Source organism: Polypterus senegalus, chromosome 15 (assembly GCF_016835505.1).
Source record: "Polypterus senegalus isolate Bchr_013 chromosome 15, ASM1683550v1, whole genome shotgun sequence".
Taxonomy (NCBI): Eukaryota; Metazoa; Chordata; class Cladistia; order Polypteriformes; family Polypteridae; genus Polypterus; species Polypterus senegalus.
The window spans coordinates 30,987,486-31,007,551 of record NC_053168.1 but is presented as its reverse complement, the minus strand read 5'-3'; the positions used below and the strand labels follow the sequence as shown (position 1 = coordinate 31,007,551).

Genomic DNA, 20,066 nt, shown 5'->3' with positions numbered 1-20,066 from the left:
TGCATTTCTGCTTTACTACCATAATGCTGTCACTTGTCATGATGTAAACTATCTGTAATTACTTTAACATTATTAATACATTATTCTATCAATGCTTTTTTTTGAGGTAGGAAGTTTAAGAGTAAGGTAGCCATACAAGTGATGAGCAGTGTCTGGTTGTCTCCACACATACCGCTTAGAATTAAGGCCAAAAAGTTCTATCTTGGTCTCATCAGACCAGAGAATCTTATTTCTCACCATCTCAGAATCCTTCAGGTGTCTTTTAGCAAACTCCATGCGGGCTGTCATGTGTCTTGCCTCTCCTCAGTATGTGGAGACAACCAGGCACTGCTCATCACTTGTCCAATACAGTCCCCACAGTGAAGCATGGCGGTGACAGCATCATGCTGTGGGGGTGTTTTTCAGCTGCAAGGACAGGACAACTGGTTGCAATTGAGGGAAAGAATGACGCCAAGTACAGGGATATCCTGGACAAAAACCTTCTCCAAAGTGCTAAGGACCTCAAACTTGTTTACCTTAAAACAAGACAATGACCCTAAGCACACAGCTAAAATAACGAAGGAGTGGCTTCACAACAACTCTGTGACTGTTCTTGAATGGCCCAGCCAGAGCCCTGACTTAAACCCAATTGAGCATCTCTGGAAAGACCTAAAAATGGCTGTCCACCAACGTTTACCATCCAACCTGACAGAACTGGAGAGGATCTGCAAGGAGGAATGGCAGAGGATCCCCAAATCCAGGTGTGAAAAACTGGCATCTTTCCCAAGACGACGCATGGCTGTATTAGCTCAAAAGGGTGCTTCTACTAAATACTGAGCAAAGGGTCTGAATACTTAGGACCATATGGTATTTCAGTTTTTCTTTTTTAATAAATCTGCAACAATTTCAAAAATTATTTTTTTTTGTCTGTCAATATGGGGTACTGTGTGTACATTAATGAGGAAAAAAATTAATTTAAATGATTTTAGCAAATTGCTACAATATAACAAAGAGTGAAAAATAGAAGGGGGTCTGAATACTTTCCGTATCCACTGTACTGATCAGTCATGCCTCTTCCCCCAGATCTTATACAGAAGAGGCGTCCCGTTCACCATACCCATTACATTTCGCAACATATTGTTTTTATTGCTACCACAAAAAGTGTTTGAACATAATCATAAAATAATCTTCTTACTTTTCTACATACTCTTAGCCAACTTCAACAATAAGAGCCTCTGCCCCCTTCTCATACTAGTCTGTGTTTAACCCATGTGACCACATACTTCTTCAATAAGCTCATCATCATTCACATACCACTTGACCTTTCTCAGAATCCTTAACTTGTGAGCCCAGATGATTATCAATGTTTTTACCAACACCATTGATGCTCTATTTTTTAATTGTGTGTGAATTTTCATTACCGATTTCTTCTCTACCACAGACATAAAACCACACCATTATTTTGAATGCCAACTATGCATTAACTAGGAAAAAGACCAGTATTTGCTGGCACTCCGGTAGAAAAAAGGACATTTTAGATTAATTTCAGAATACACGTCAGGCATTTCTTGTTAATTTTGACTGACTTATAAAAAGGATTGAACTTTTCTGGGGGGCAATCCCAGTATTTTGTTTTTGTTACTTCATAATTCCTCAGGTTCATCAGCATCTTCTAAAATGCTCACTTAAGTGAAAATGATTCACTTCTCTAAATGATTCAAGATGCAGCAACTCAGCATCAAGAAACGTGTATTCCTGAACACTTAGCATCAAGAAACGTGTATTCCTGAACACTTAGGCATACTGAATAAAATACAACAGCATTTTGCACACTAAGTTCTGACTTTAAGCTGGCAAGTGTTTTACATAGTTTGAAAAGATCAATTTAACAACTTTACCTTCATCGGGTGCTTTGAATATAGTTCCAGTAAGGCCACTGTTTACATTGGTTAGTAAGAAATCTGATTACAAAATCTACTAATGTCTCAGAAATCACATGCGACTTCTAAAAAATGGTAATGGATTCATCTTTAACATTAATGAAGCTGTTGATGAATTAATGCCCAGCTTGTAAAGTACCTACATACATTAAACACATCCAAGACTATGTGCTTGCTTGAAATGTTGATCCTGAATTTTACACGTGAAATTGAAATTAAAATGGCAGTCACTTAAACAGGAGTCTTTACACTATTAAGGGGAAAAAGACTTTCAAGGAATACACATATACAGCAACAGCTTATTTTCATAGAAACATAAACATGAAAAAATACTATGCAAAAAATATTTGCATTGAAAGAAAAGCCTCTCTTTCATAAATCACTAAAACAAAAAAACACAATAAGAGTGGCAATTATTTCTGTTATTATTCTTGTAAAAATATATTCGAACATAAAAAAATCTGTCAAGAGAGGGGCCATTCAATCATATTTATTTATAAAAATAAATGAAAGTACAAACAAAATATGAATATTTCTCTGCTCTTTTTTCAGAGGTTTGCCTTATATCAATAAACCATTTGTTTTCCTACCTGGGTTAATGAATTTCAACAACTAAATTAAAGTATATTTACCACATTTTTTATTATCCTTACATTCACAACCCATTTAAGGCTCCTTTTAATTTTCATGCAGTTCAGCCATTTCTCTGTACATATCTCCAGGCCATACACCACTGACATATATTCTGAAACACAAGCTTTTTACAGAGCCTATTATATCTTCTCACTGTATGTACTTTACAGACCTTATTTGTTTTTTGTTTTTTTACCCTTGTCCCGCTGAAAAAAAACAAAAACTTGATTCTTCATTTACTTCATGATACAAATGCTCAGTTCAAGAAATGTAAGAAACAGTGCCTACTGGATAAATAAGAATTAAAGTTAACTTTTAAATTAATTATTAATTTCACATTAGCTCACTAATTCTCTCACACTTGGCTAAATGTGCATATATAATCTCACAGTTAACCTCCATTAGCCTTTGTAAAAAACAATTTTCTATCATTTCCAGTCGTGCCCATTCATTCAGCTTTTATCATGAAGGCATTTAGAGTTTATGTAGCCATTTTTGTGGTCAGCCTAAACTTCACTACTGCAAAATGTACATTATTTTAGTAGTACTAAATGACAGTATGACGGGGGCACTTTTTTATTTGGAGGTCAGAGTTCACATTCACACACTTAATTGTTTTAGTTTACACTAAATTGTATTATGAACAATCAGCTTCTTTAATTGAAGACCAACACTTTTTTCAAGTTTTACAGTTCTGCACCGTACATACATGATATTCCAAGCATGAAGTACATCACATCCCCAGAAGGCATCATTTTTCAAAGTATGACAGGTTTTTGCTTTTAATATACTTTTAACAGTGCACATTCTACAGGTTTTGGCCAAGCTCGTGATAATAAACCTTATGTAAGTTACCAAGACACAGTCATGACAAACAATTTCTTTTAGCTCTTTGTTTCATAATGCCAAACATTAAGGCTTGACAAAGCCTAATTAACATTTTTTGGTACCTTAAATGCTCCATTTCAAAGTCTAAAACGTTACTGTAATGAAAAAAACACGCAGTGTGTCTGTCTCCAAAAACAGATGAATTTTAGAATTATATGAATCTTAGAGAATTATGCAAAATGCTCAGCTTTCTTTATGGTTACTAAATAATTAAACAGTCCCGGAAAAAGACAACCTCCACCTCAGACTGAATACACAGTAAATTACCTTTTAGATGCTCTGTCTAATGAGATGAATATTACATTGATAGCTTTGGGGGGTAGAATTCGGCTGAAGGATTATATCTTGTGTAACTCATCCCCCAATGTACTGCTGTAATTTAATTTAAATCAGCAGGATGGGTAGACAATAACTAATATTAATTTCGAAACACTGTGCTCATCTCTCATGTTACAGCATGATATACACATTTTAAGGCTATAAAAAATATTACAAATAGCTTCAGTAATAAATTTGCTTACAATCTCAGTGTACAATTTCTGATTTAAAAATGTCCTCTTTCCATATAACAACAAAATACATCAAAATACCATAAACTACCATTTTCCAATAACTGACATTTTCCATAACTACACAATTATAAACTCAAGTTACACTACATTTAGTATATCATGTTCAGAGATCTCAGTTCTGTCATCCTAATTTATCTCATGAAGGCTTAAATGACAAAAACAATGCAGATTGTTTAACAAGGAATCCCAACAGAATCACCTTACAAGACTGCTTTAGAGAGAGGAAAACATTTTTACCTTTCATTTACGGCCTTCTAGAAATTAGAAATAGCACTGATAAAGATAAGTGCAATCAGTGTAATTTTTTACAAAACCAAACTTTTTATTAATTTTTTTTACCTGAGCTGCACTTAACCTTGAAAACTAGAGCAGGATCATGCAGCTGCATACTAGCCTTGGCCTTCAGAGTGCACCATCTGTGACCCATATACTCCATGTTACTTACTAAAGAAGAAGTCTCTTTTAACATATTTTGTTATTAACCACTCACTTTAGGTTAGATCAATTTATAAAAGGGCTTGTATTTTGAACTAGATACAGTATATTGTTGCCCAAACAAGTAATCCACCAAAAAGAGGAAAAAAAAAAAGAATACAGCACTGTAATAACTAAAGATACAAACTGTTTATTCATATTTACTATTTTTTTTGCACCATCTGTTGGTATGCATTCCTGTTTGTGCCAGTCTCCCATGGGTTTTTCCAAAATCTCTAACTCACAAACAGCTTCATAATTATTTGTGGCCTTTGCATAATTAATTACCTTTACTCAAAGTCCTCTTTATATGACTAATTTTGCTTCATGTCAGACATGCATGGTCTTTTGCTAAATAATAAATATTAACTTCAGACTCAACACAAATATTCACAGCTGATCTATAAGTGGTCACAAGGGTACTGTGCCCATAACCCAATAACAAACATGACAATAATTTGCTCAAATATTTTTAACATTCAGATAATAATGCAGCTGCAATATTGATCTTTTTCTCCAGAAATTTTCATAGACAGATGGATGTATGCTATTTACCTAACTCTAATAGCCTGTGAAGACATACTTTTGCTCTGTTCTAAAGCCGTCTTTAATTTTAGCACCGACATTGTAATGCACAGCAAAATGGGTTGCATTAATAGTTCAGGAAGTGGCCACTGAGAGGTAAATGAGAAGGATCCTCTCATCATGTAACCAGAGTTGTCAGTCACTAGTGCCATTTAACTCAAATCAATGAGGACTAAGATTAGAACAGATTTAGTAGAGCAGGCCCAGACATCGAATAATGCATTGCAGTGATTAATTTTTTGTTAGTATGAATATCCATCCATTCATTTCCTAAAAAAATGGAATCTAATTTACAGTCACAGATTACCGGATCTCATTCCAACAATATGATAATTGTTAGAGCTTAAGTTATAATTCCAACCAAACTTATTTTTTTTGTATTTTAAAAGTTTCTCATTTCACCCATATGAATCTGATATAATCCATTTATCAAAACAGTGGAGCTACCTATAGTAATGTTAAACTATAGTATTATGTTTCTTTTTAATTTACAAAAACACTCATTTTGAAAAGCTCTAAGATCTGTGAAGTCAAATATGCACAAATGAGTGATTCCATTTATTTATTTGCATTATCCTGTGATATATAATCAGGAAGTTTCTGGTGTCACAGTCTATCACTTAAACCACAATCACTGGAAAGCATTTTAATTGTCAAACTATATAACGCCTTGTGAAAAATGAACTAGAAAACAACAAAACGAAGCACTTAAGTTAAATACACTGTATTTTGTCTGATGTGTGTTCATTCAAAATCATCATTACACAAGTAGAAAGGATTAACATGCCGGGAATACAGCATTTCATCACCTCAGACAATAAAATTGCAGGAACACTGCAAACCTTTACACCCTGCTGTGGGCAGACAGCCTCAAGAGGCCACAGATGCTGTGGAAAACAATTTATGCGATATTAGTAATGCACATAATTACCATGGGACATGTCTTATTTATTGTATCAGGTAGCGCCCCCCATATGGGGAGAACAAACTTTGTACAATGAAGAATGATTAAATAAAAGCCAGCTTTACAAATGCCAAAAAAACACCTCTTATGACTATAGCAGCAAGGGATAAAAAAAAAAAACTACTTCCTCCATTAATTGCTATATTTTATATGCAGAAATACAAGTTCTTTGAGCAAGATCTGCAAATTAAAACTGCTGTGACAAGTACTGCTCACTTAACCGTTGTATTTAAGTCTGATAACAAACAGGACAGCAGCTGGACTACATAGTTTCAGTAAAAGGATCTCGCACTCAATACTACCACCTACTGGATTTGTGAACATTCCAGCATTGATCTTTCAAATGACATTTTGTATACTGTAAAAAGGAAACTCTGTAACCTGAAAACTTGCTTGAGAGCATTATGCTATTTGTGAAATGAAATTCGATTGTTGCATAAATGGAAAATAAACTGATGAGTGAAAACAGTCCACACAGTATTATAACATAATTTAAATACAGATGAACAAATTAGCTCTTAGTCTTTTGAAACTCATTGCTAAAATGATGTAATACAAACATCTGTAAAATCTTTACCTTTTTTGGGGCTGGTGGGCTGCTCGTTTGGCTATTAAGGATGGAGGAAAGCGTGTGAAAAGCTCATGTGCTCTACAGATTAAATTTTCATAGGGAAGATCTTGTGGAATCTGCGACAGAAGTTGGTGGATACTGGCCATGTCACAATCACAATTCATAACTTCCCTCTTTCTGTGCAGGACAATCTAAACGGTCAAGAAAGGGAAAAAAAATCGACTTACGTGAGTGATGGCTAAAAGGCAGAGAGAATTCAGTACCAATGTTAAATTTATATTCACAACAAACAACATAACATACAATGATCAATGTAGTTACAGGTTTACTACAGTAAAGCCATCCCTTCTATAACACAGAAATGATTTACCATAGATCCCCGAATATAAGCCGACTCGGTATATAAGCCAACCCCCTTTTCTACCTACTAAATTACATGTATTTGCCGATAACCGATATTTAAGCCGACCCACTTCTCCAAGCAAAATTTTCTAAATTTCCTTAAAAGTGTCTCTTCAGGTATATTTAACATGTTTATCGGCGAGAATTTGAGACTGCTGGCATTTTTGATGGAAATCAGGAAGTGATTGCGGAGAAGTTTGGTAAAATGAAACCTTTGTGTTGAAACTATATACGCAAATACGGTACATCAGCGGGTGGATTTCCGGAGACTCGTTATAAAATTGATTAATTTAAATACGCAATACAGTGGACCCTTGACTTACAAACTTAATTCGTTCACGAGGGCTAGTTGTAACTCAAGTTGGTTGTAAGTCAAGACTATTTTTCCCATAAGAAATAATGAATATACCTATAATGCGTTCCGACCTCCCACTGTAACACTTACTTAACCTTTTCATAATAAAAAAAGGTTGTATAATGTGCATAATTTACCAAAACACCAATAATATTTCTAATGTACTAACCAAAAAGTTTTAAAAAGTGCCTAGCCTACCAGAAGTAGGCTAGATTAAGCTAGGCACATGGCGGCACGCATGGTCGCAGCGGCTCAGGGCTCTCCTTTTCAGTGCACTTTTTTGTTATTTTTGTACTTTTTTTTTGCTTGTTTGTGCACGATCGGTTCGGCGAACATCCGCTACACCCGTCAGAACCTTATAGACATCGGTGTCTAGAGGCAGACATCTGTTTCGAGTGTTTTTCATCACACGCACAACATCCCAGACAACATAGCAAGACCAGCGGGCTCTCCATGGATTGTTGTCGGGTCTAGGAGACGACGCAGACGAAGGAGGGAAAGAAAGCAGAAGCGGGGCCGCAGATCCGGCATTATGCTACGGCTAAAGAAACAACCATACAAGCCCTATACAGAACTTTTTTTTTGCAACTTCTTTGCATCTTTTCGCACCATTTGTTTATTTACTTGTTGTGTTCTATACATATGTCTGCACTGAAGGAGCTGCTTTTAATCTCATTGTACATGTGTATAGTGACAATAAAAGGCATTCTATTCTATTCTAGAAACAACAATTTCAAACTGTACTCACCATTTAATTTGACATCTTTGGGCTGCAGGAAGGGAGGAGGAGAATGAAACGGAAGGTGGTTATTGTTTAGAAGGAGCCTACTTATGCAAATGTTTTCTTTGTAAAACTGTCGAGATGGTGGATTTCGACATGCTGTACATATTAGCGAGATCGGTCACACGAACAGCACTCTCACATTTCCACACAATTTCCTCTTCGTTTCAATTGTGATCGTTTCTTTACATTCGTTACCTTCTCTTCCTTCCTTAGCAAGAACGTGTCCTGCTTGCATGGTCTTAGTGAATTATATATATAGGTAAATCACTGTAATGACCTATATGACATCCACAAACACATGTATCTGGGCTCCAACTGACGCTTACTAATGCTCTTGGTTGTTTGTTTGCAATCGCGCAAGCGGATACACGGGACCGCATTCGGGTCGTAAGATGTTGGTCGTAAATCAAAACAAAAATTTTTATTTTAAACTTCTCGATAATTTATTATAAATTTTATTAATAAAATCAACAACTAAAACACTTTTTTGAATAAATTCTTTAATTAATTTAAAGTACCGGCATGCAAAGTTACTTCTTCATCTGAAAGATGGCACTGTGGTTTCATCATTAATTACTTCTGTATTCATTGGCAAAACCGGCATTGCGCTGGAAATCTTGAAACTGAAACGATACTCATTGTATAAGCCGACCCCCAAACTCCAAGCCAAAAATCAAGGACGAAATTTTCGGCTTATATTCCGGAATCTACAGTAATATAGCTGAATTACAGTTAAGATTAAATATATTTTGTAAATGAAATACTGTGCACTACAGAAAAATATGAAATTAAGGGAAAACACTAATGAGAATGCAGGATATTCAACTTATTTTGTATACATATAGTCATATCCATTGTAAGTATCCAAAATTTTCAGAAGACTGAGATGTAAACACAAAAGCAGCAAGCAGCACATACCATTAAATACTGATAATATGATCTAATAGAAAGCACAGAATACATTTAATTTATAAATATTGGAAGTGATTTATTTTATATAATACTTAAATATGTGAAAATCTTCTTCCATGTGCCAGACTGTATGTACAGTTGAGGAAAAAAAGCTAAAGCTTACTGTAACCACAAGGTCACTGAGCCCCAAAATTCAAGCATAATATCACCCAACACAACTCCAAGTTTAAATAATAGATTTTTATTCTTGCCAACCTCCTTTTCAAGAGCACACAGCCAAAAATATGATAATACAAATGTTTTCCTTTCCTTCCTCTCCTCCAGGTGAGTTTTTCCCACTCTCTTTTAACTCTGACTCCACTGCAGGTGGCTGGACAGCTTCCTTTTATATTGGATTTACTTCAGATGCAACAGCACTGAATAGTGGAAGCACCTCTAGATTACACAGAAGCCCTACGAAAGAGGAAGTTCTTCTCCTTGCAGTGCCTTTGCTAGCACCCAAGGACCCCTGCAGGGTTGTCCCTCAGGACTACAAATCCAGTGGGTTCCTGTGGGTGTCCATGCCAGAGGAGCACGTCCATCTATTGTGCTGGGGGAGAAACTGTTCTGGATCACTTCCTATACACCCACTATGGCCTTCCAGCCAGGAAAGGCAACATCAACCAACCTGGCCAGGATACCTGTCCATCCACCTTGGCACCTACAGTACACAGCAGACAACATTCTCAAAGTTGCTAAATCAATTCAGGTGTGTCAAGTAATTTAAGATGGGGCCCACTTAAGCTTCACTGGGCACAAGTGAATCCATCTGAGCACCTAATCATAAATGATCTGAAAATGAAACAGATTTTCTGTCCAGAAAACACAGTACACTGTAAACAATGTCAGTAAATTTAACGGTACAAATACTGTAAATGGTGAAGGTAAAAGACCTTTTCTGAAAAAAAGGAAAGTTACCTTATGTTCTACTGAAAATTACCTGTATATCTTAAACAATAAATTTCATTATTTTTTACAGCCAAGTTCTGTAAAATCAATATTTCTCTACCTTAAAAATATGCTAAATACCGTTTATTGATGCATTACAGTTATACTGAAAAAAATCTGTGAATTTTACAATGTAAAACTGTTAAATAACGAAGGTAAACAACCGTAAAATGTAAAACGGTAAATCACTATTTCAGTAAAACCGGTTACGATATTTGCATAAGGACACACCCCTTTTTACAATATCATTCCTGGCGAACCGCATACCTTTGAATAGTAGGGAAAAAAACTTAACGTTAGTTAGCAGACCTATTTTTCCCCACGTGCTGAAGGTTTTTTGAGGTTATGGAAGCTGATTTATGGTGGGTTGTATTCGATAAGTAGGACACCATACACCACAAAAGAAAACTTTACTTCCCCACCAGACAACGTGCCGTAACTTCCTTAAACATTGAATTGTTTTCAATGTGTATAGTTAAATGGTACATGCTTGCTATTGGTTATTACTTAACTGATGCAAATTGTGTACTGGGGTTTGACCCTGCCAAAACATATTGTTTATTGATTGTCATATTTATTACACAACATGAATTTCTGGTTATGGTTAAACATTCCCTTCTGTTGGAATTTGTTGCAAAGACCAAATAGATTTTACACTACAAAATTATACTGTAAACCTAAAAATATTGTCACCTTATTTATTACAGTAAAATTTTGGCAACCCAGCTGCCAGTATTTTACCGTAAATTTAACATTATTTTTTTTAAGTGTACCGTAGACCAAAAAATATTGTTACCTTCTTTTTATGTTAAAATCCTGGCGACCCCAGCTGCCAGTTTTTTTCAGAAAATTTAACATTATTTTTTTTACAGTTGTCTGGGGTTCTTACCCGGCCGGGATGCATAAAAGTACCGGAAGGGGGCAAGAATAGCTTCCGGGCCACGAGAGGGCAACTGCCCTGGAACAGGAAAGGACCACGGGAAAAGAAAGGAAAGATTATAACTCGTTGGGACCCCTGGCCACCACCAGAGGGCGCCTTAAACCTCGTGGGACCTGGAAATAGTTACTTCCGCCACACTCTGCAAGATGGCGGAGGAACCGGCCAGGGGCGCCCGGAGTGCTTCAGGTGCAAAGGGCAGCACTTCCGCCACACCAGGAAGTGCTCCAGAAGGACGTCATCAGCCACCTGGAGCACATCCGGGCAGGAATAAAAGGGGCCGCCTTCCAGCAATCGGGGAGCTAGAGTCGGGAGAGGGAGTAGGACGAAGCTCCCAGGAGGAGATTGGCGGCTAAAAGACTGACGAAAAGAAGGTTTATTGGGGAGATTAGTTGCTGTGTGCATTGTGGACTTTATTCCTGTGTTTATTTAATGAATAATAAACGTGTGACTTTTATAAAGATGTGGTCTCTGACTGGTGGTGTCCGGGCAAGTCTCACAGAGTGTATAGTTGCTTGTTTTACTTATGTTCAAAGATGTAGTTTTTATTACTAAATAGTGCCATGTCATATTGGAAAAGCAATAATAAGGTTTGATTAGGGCTTAAAGTAGTGTTAGAAGTATTTAGACCCTGAAAAAAAGACTCATTTCTGGTCATGGTCTAATGTGAATGTTTAATCAAGATATTTCTAGCGTTGATTTCTGTACAATGCAAAAAGCTCCAAAAAAAGGTTCATCAAAAAAATTTTAGTGCAGACATTTTCTGTACAGCACAATCTTTGTAAAAGTGGTAGGGAGATGTTTAAAAAATGTACTTGAACATTACATTAATAGAAGGCTCTCTGTAGCATAATGTAACAATTCAGTAGTAAGAGATCCTGCCTTTCAACAAAACATAATAAAATTAGGACTACTTATTAGACTCTCGGTTATCCATTTGATAGAACAAAACAGAACACATTTAATATATTTGTATTATAATATGTTTGTGCTACTCATACGTGATGTCACATTTAATATATTTGTATTATAATATGATAATGAAGCATTCAACCTAGTGTTTACAAAACCCCAGCAGAAAACAGCTCCACATTTCAAATGGGAATCACAGCTCCATGGTTGATGGATGCAATGCACACGATAGATCAGTGTGCCCAATGCGTCGATCGCAAAGGTAGTGCAGGTAGATCGCGTTACATTCCAAAAATATTTTTTTAAACGTTAGTCTATCATATACCCTCCTTATGGCACTTGCAACTTGATTCACATACAGGGTGGCCAGTCTGAGATCTCTTCTTTTCTAACACACTGGTCATCCCGCACGCACGATCAAACGTGCGAACTACTGCAAAACTCCAGCTATCTTAAGTGATCTAGTTAGCCTTCCAATTTATATCAACTAAAGAAGGGATTTAAAAAAAAATTGTTTGGGGAGGGTATGGGCTGGATGTGGAATTGGAAGAGGATTTTTTTCTCAGAATGTCAAAATTGAAGTGCGTTTGTCTGATCTGTCAATCTATCATTGCTATTCCTAAGAAGGAAAATGTGGAAAGGCACTTTCGAACTGTTCATAAAAACTACGAAACTGACTTCCTTCCAAAAAGCAATCTGAAAAAGAAAAGGAGAGAGAACTAAAATCGCAATTAATCAGACAGCCGTCATTTTTTACTTGGCTGAATTCAAAAGCTCCTTGACTGCATTATTCGGCTCTACTTATTTATGCGAGTCAGCCTTTTCCCACATGAAGATTATTAAATCCAAATACTGTAGTGACCATAAATGTACTGAATTGTTATTGTGCCATAAAGGTTATTCAGTTATGCAAGGTACAACAACATATATTTTATGTATAAAGTATACTCAGTGTGTATGTGTATATTATATATATATATATATATATATATATATATAGCATTTTTAATGTAGGTAGATCATTTCGACCTGGTCATTTTAAAAGTAGCTCGTAAGCTGAAAAAGTGTGGGCAACCCTGCGATCGTGATCGAGAGCTGCTGGAAAGGCTGCCATTTGCGGCGGCGCCTGAGTCACGCTCTTATTGTACACAAGATATGAGAGAGTTTGTTCTTTCATGTTATTTAATACTATACATTAAATGATAAATTATACTGCATAAATTATTGAATCCTAAATGTAATTAAACCTATATCCTTTCAGTTTATTTATTTATTTTTTGTTTTTTTCATTTTTGGATCAGCACTAATGCCAATTGTACACGTAATTATACATTGTAATATTAATATTTGTCTTGCTAAATCAGACAGCAAGCAAAGCAAAACTTGTAGTCCTTTGCAAAGCAAACTCAAACAAACACGCTAGAAGAGTTTTGAAAACCCAATACACCCAAATGGGAACAGAACACAAAGTAACCACTGAAAAAATGTAAACTCAAACACAATCACTCGATTTCATTTCATCACAAGAGAATCTAATCAAAAGAGGATTGGGCACCATATCTGCTAGCTCTACCTACCATGCTGCTATCCAATTGTAAACCTACAGAGTGAATGCAAAGCACTACACATGCATACATTTTCTTCATACAAATGAATAAAAAAATGTTATTTGTAAACCACAAGACAAAAAAGTAAATGCATGATACCTCTGATATGACATCCAAACAGCAGCAAAAAATGAGACATTTAAAAAAAAAACAAAAAAAAACAAAAACAAAAAAGACACACATTAAACATTTTTAAGAGAAAAGAAATATACATACTGTAGGTATATTAAATAAAATAAACACACACACATAGACTCTAATGTGAATCTGCATAAAATTAGACTATATGAGGTGGTCAAATTACTAGATACATTACAGATTGTCTTCACCACTTCCTGACACAAATGTATGTAGTCGAGCAACGTTTTCCACTATAACATCAGAGATTACTGTAGAGTCAAAGGATAAAGTTAGAGAAACCTGTAGTTATCCAAATCATTTAATTGTCCCCGGTATTCAAAAGTAGTTTCTATTCTCAGACTAAGTTGTAATGAAAAAAATACAATGAAGGACATTATTCTCAGACCTAAGGTTTTCAAAATACACTTCTCAAAAAATTAAAAGAACACTTAAAGCACACAGTGGATCTCAATGAATGAATGCAATATTCAAGAGAAAAATCTTTATTGAGTAATATTGTGTAATTTGTTGACAACAAAATAATGCAACATGAATCAATGGAAACCAAATCACTAACCCATTGAGGGCTGGATTCAACATCACACCAAAAATCAAGTCAAAAAATGAAATCACAAGGTGATCTAAATTGCGTGAATTTCATCACGGCTACTCATAATGTGACTCAGTAATGGGTATGGCCCACCACTTGTCTATGAGGATGTCGTGCTGGGGGTTCTCCTCTCAGACCTGGATCAGGGCATCAGCGAGCTCCTGGACAGTCTGTGGCACTACTTCGTGGTATCTACTGCACTGATACATAACATCCAAGAGGTCCTCAATTAGACACAGGTTTGGGGAATGTGTGGGTCAGTCAGTGGCATCAATGCCTTCGACATCCAGGAAATATATACACACTCTGGCCAAATGAGACCAGGTATTGTCCTGCACCAGGAGGAACCCAGGGCCCATTGCTCCAGCATAAGGTCTAACAATGGCTCTGATGATTTCATCATGGTACCTAACAGCTGCCTGGGTACTGTTGCCTAGCATGTGGCATCTCCAATGATATGTCTCCCCAGACAATCACTGACCGACTGTCAAACCATCATGCTGGATGATACTGCAGGCTGAATAACATTCATCACAACATCTCCAGACTCTTTCATGACTGTCATATGTGCTCAGTGTGAACCTGCTCAAATCTATGAAGAGAACGGGGCGCCAATGGCAGAGCTGCCAATTTTGGTGTTCTCTGGCAAACACCAATCAAGCTACGCGGTGATGAGCTGCGACCACAGGTCCCACTAGAGGACGTCAGGCCCTCATGGAGTCTATTTCTGACAATTTGGTAAAAAACATGCACACCAGCAGCCAGCAGGAGGTCATTTAGTAGGGCTCTGGCCGTGCTCTTTGCACAAAGGAGTAGATAAGGGTCCTGCTGCTGGTGTGATGCCCTCTACGGACCTCTCCAGCTCTCCTCATGTAACAGCCTATCTCCTGGTATCTCCTCCGTGCTCTTAAGACTGTGCTGTGACACACAGCAAAACCTTCTTATGATGGCACATATGGATGTGCCGCCTTGGAAAAGGTACACTATCTGTGCAACCTTAATCAGCTGTAGATACCACCTCATGCTACCAGCAGTGACAAGGACACTAGCAAAAAGCAAAACTAGAGAACAATCAATCAGGAAGGATAAGGAGAGAGCAAATGTCTGTGGCCACCACTTGCAAAACCATTCCCTTTTTTGGGTTTGTCTTACGGTTGCCTCTCCAGTGCACCTACTGTCACTTTGACTTTTCACCAAAGCAGGTGAAGTTGATTCATAGTTGCTTATGCTTCCTAACTGGACAGACTGATATCCCTGAAGGTTAACTGACTTGGTGTTAAGACTGTGATGATTAATTGTTTCCTTAATTTTTTGAGCAGTATATATTTTACAACAAAAATAGAAATATATAATGGACAATTGACATTATCAAAACGTTATTTTATCTACGATGTAGTCATGCGCTGATTTTCCTTATTAGCACTGGAGCAAATATTTTAAATTGCAATTGTTGCTGGTGTTGCAATGATAAGATTCAATGCACAAGTTTCAAACACAACAGAAAGAAAAGAAGTAGGAAAGAAAGAACAAAGGAAAATAATATTCATACTACTCTGACAATTTCAACACTGCACTTTCAAATGTAATCTTTCAACTCCTAAAGTCTTCATTGTCTGCTACATACCTAATTACAAAAATACAATAGTCACAAAATGAATATTTTATCTGAGCCAGCCAGCTTGGGTGACTGATTATATTTGTGTTCAATATATTGTTCTTTTGGAATTATATACTACATTATAAAGTTCAATTGTTGGAATAGACTAAATGACCATACTTACATAATAAGGGCATTGCTATATTTAAAAGGTACAGTAAGGTTAATCATTGTTATGCTGTGGTCAAAGCTTAATAATAATAATAATAATATAAAGTCTAAGTACTTGTTACACTATACTTTACGAGATTCAGCCTTAATATCAGGCCATATTCTGTGTGTGTGGGAGATGCAATGGACAGTGGTTAGAACTCTACCTCATGGACACAGAGTCCCAGATTCCGGTCCTGCATTTAACCAATATTTTGTGTGGAATTTTCATATTCTCTACATGTTAATGTGGGTTATCCTTGTTCTGTTTCCATGTCCCAAAGACATTTTTACTAAGTTAACCAGGCACTTTAAATTAGCCCTGTGTTTGCATGTGCATGAGTGTATTTAACAATGAACAGGTATGCCATCCAGATTAGATTCCTGCCCAGCACCTAATGCTGCAGGGATAAGCTGCACCTTTAATGGGATTAAGGATTTTTCATGTTTTAACTGTTGCAATACGTCTATGTGTTAATGACCGTAACACCTGGGTTTGTTAGGAGGCAGGGAGAACCCACTGTCACTGAGACTGTTTAGTAACTGGAAAAAGTTATCTGGCTGAGAGACAAACCCTTAAAACCCTTGCACATTTCAAAAAGAACAGAGAAAAGAAACAAACACAAGTCTAGTATGCCACCTCACACATACAGTGCATCCGGAAAGTATTCACAGCGCATCACTTTTTCCACATTTTGTTACGTTACAGCCTTATTCCAAAATGGATTAAATTCATTTTTTTCCTCAGAATTCTACACACAACACCCCATAATAACAACGTGAAAAAAAGTTTACTTGAGGTTTTTGCAAATTTATTAAAAATCTGGATGCACTGTACATGCATAAGAATATCTGTCAAGATTTTCCTGAGTTAAACATAACACTGTTCTGTTGGCAGCAAAGCTTAAGAGGTTTATCAAGATGAATGAGATAATCAGTGGCTGTGTGAATGACACCTATTGCTTGTATCTTCACCACAAAGTTCGAAGCACAGACCTCATATAGTTTGGGGATATACAAATAAACTCCATGTACTGCAAAAGACACATGGATGCATTTGAGGAGCAGAAGAAAAGCATTTACGCAGACTGTGAAGCAGCCCTTTGAAAAATGAAAGGAAAGCCAGCTACTTTGAGTAGCAGTGCTCACTGCATGTCCACTGAAATATGCAAAGCCCTAAGCCATAACACATTTACATGATATATATTTTATACTAGGGATGCACCGAAATTTCGGCCGCCGAAAATTTTCGGCCGAAATAGCATTATCGGTTTCGGCCGAAACGTAAGAAAACGCCGAAAATAAAAACCGAAATTGTCGCCACGCCTCTCCCATCCTCCCGCCTCGCTCAAGGCTGTCATTACGCATCAAACACGGAGTATGTCGGCGGTTTGGAAGCACTTCAAAGTTTCAGATGAGGACAGCAAAGTTGCAATATGCAACATTTGCTCTGCAAAAGTTTCAAGAGGGGGTTCAACAGCAAAGACATTTTCGACTACAGGTTTAATACACCACCTTAAGTCAAGACACGCAATTGAATTTGAGGAATACCGTCAAACAACGTTGGTTAAAACTAAGCCAACTAGCACATCAACACCCTCGGTTGCCACATTTTTCGAAAAAATTAAGAAATTTGCAAATGACAGTGCTAAAGCACGTGACATAACAGAGAAAGTAATGGAATTCATTGCTTTAGATGACCAGCCGTTTTCAGTCGTGGCCACTCGCTGGAACAGTACATACTATATGTTGCAAGGATTACTTGAACAGAAGCGGGTTTTAGCTGCATACATGACAGATCACGACCTGTCAGCAACTTTGAGTGCACATCAGTGGATGTTGGTGGAAAACATTGTCTCTCTTCTCGCCCCGTTCGAACAGTTAACCAAAATAAGCTCAGCTCAAGCGTCTGTTGCTGAAGTTATTCCACTGATCGCAGCACTGAAGCGCCTGCTTGGAAAAGAGGCGAAACAGATCATGGCGTAAAAACAGCTAAAAAAACTCTACTGGAGGCTGTTAACAAACGCTTCCAAGACATTGAGTCCAACCCTCTTTACGGCATTGCAACAATATTAGATCCACGCTTTAAAGACCATTACTTTGACGATGAGAAAAGGCAGGATGTACGCGAAATGGTGCAAACAGAGCTTACGGCTCTTTAAACCTCTGGTGAAGCACAAGTCGCGACGGGGAGAACAGAGCAAACTGTGCCTGAGAAACGGTCACGCATACAAGTGATGAGGCACATTCCTTCGCTTTCTGATATGTTTGACGAAATTTTACAGGAAAGCGTCCCAACCCACAGCGGTGTAAGAGCAAGCGCAGCCTCACAAGTAGCAGCAACCTATCTAGCTGAACTACCCATTGGCAGAAGTGACAATCCACTTGACTTACTGGCGCGCGAACAAAGCTCGCTTTCCTTTGCTTGCATGGACTGCGCGCAAGTACTTATCTGCCCCAAGCACCAGCACAGATAGTGAGAGATTATTCAGTACAGCATCTCATGTTCTTGATGAGAACAGAAATCGTCTCTCCAGCCAGAAAGCTGAACAACTTTTGTTCATAAAGAGAAATCTGCCACTTTTGCTAAAATAAAAGCAGCCTAATTTGATGTTGTTTACAGTTAAAGGTTTGATTTATTTATTCTGTTATTGCAATGTTGTTTTGCACAGTAATTTAAAATTGAAGTAAACGTTTAATGCAGGTAATATTTTGCACAATTCGTAAAGGCACTAAAAGCTAGCACAGACTGAGTGATTTTATTCAGTGCAGTATGTTCTTCATGAGAAGAGGAACTGTGTCTTCAGCCAGAAAACTGAAAAACTTTTGTTCATAAAGATAAACCTGCTTCTTTTGCTTAAATTAAAAGCAGACCAATTTAGTGTGTATAGTTATGTTGTTTACAGTAAGAGGTTGGATTTATTTATTTTTCTTCTGTTTGTGCACTATTGTTTGGTACAGTAATTTAAAATTGAAGTAAAAAAGCAGCTAGCATTTTTTTTGCACAATTTTGTTACAGAAAGAAATTTTATTTAGTTTTGTTATTGTTAAACAGCCTTATTACTGTTATTTATTATCAATAAAAGTTTGATTGCTTAATTAATTTGTAGTTTTTAATACAAACAAAAGAAAATATTTTAAACATGTTTTTAATGAAGCCATTTTCGGTTTCGGTATCGGTTTTCGGCCAAGTGCATCCAAAAATTTCGGTTTCGTTTTCGGCCCAGAATTTTCATTTCGGTGCATCCCTATTTTATACACAACATTCATTTAACATATATAAAATGCATTAATTTAGCCCAAAGACCGTATAGCATTTCTAAAATACAAAGAGACATCAGCTCAAAACAGGGTGATCTTTTGTAAAAAAAAAAAAAAGGAAACATAAGAAAGCAAAACATTTGTTTAAGAATGTTACAAATTTTCCTATTAAAGGTGCAACCCAGCAATATATTGTTTTTCCATTTCCCCCCGCCAAGCGGATGCATCAATCAATAAATGAATCATTACTGGGGGTTGAGAGTGGTTGGGACTTTGCATCCTCAGAACGTTTATAGCAAGTACTTCAGGAAATTACCTCACCTAAATGCCAAAACTTCAGAAATCATGAACCCACACACACACACAATACTCCTACTTCCAGGCTTGAAACAACACAGTAACATATGAGTTGCTGAGGTTGGTTGATTCCCATCACCTGGCCAATGGCTGCATTTTGGCCCAGCTAAAATGTTTATCATGCTCTTTGTTCCGTGTACAGTAAAGACCACATCACATTAGACAACATTTCCAGTGATTTTCAGTTGTAACTTTCATCTACATAATCTTAGCAAGTTGGAGGCAGACAGTGACTTGCTCCCATGAGGGCACTTGTGTAATGTGACAGGGATTCAAACACATTTGATTTTGTATTTAGTCACATGGGCAGGCACTGTGGACTGGGAAGGAGTAAGTTGCATTTTAGCAGGTTGTGAGCTGAGAAAGCTCTGATGAAGTTGTATCATCTGCATAAAATGATAGCCCAGAA

The 20,066-nt window shown here is 36.9% G+C and overlaps 1 protein-coding gene across 2 annotated transcripts in view; it reads right to left on the bottom strand.

Annotated features, from left to right (window-relative positions):
* zgc:63863 (uncharacterized protein LOC393372 homolog) overlaps window positions 1-20,066 on the bottom strand; it is an 87,000-nt gene that overhangs the window by 12,803 nt on the left and 54,131 nt on the right. For both annotated transcript variants that reach the window (XM_039736929.1, XM_039736930.1), the window contains one exon: window positions 6,613-6,797. In XM_039736929.1, the coding sequence (XP_039592863.1) occupies window positions 6,613-6,797 (185 nt within the window). The remainder of the gene's footprint in view (window positions 1-6,612; window positions 6,798-20,066) is intronic.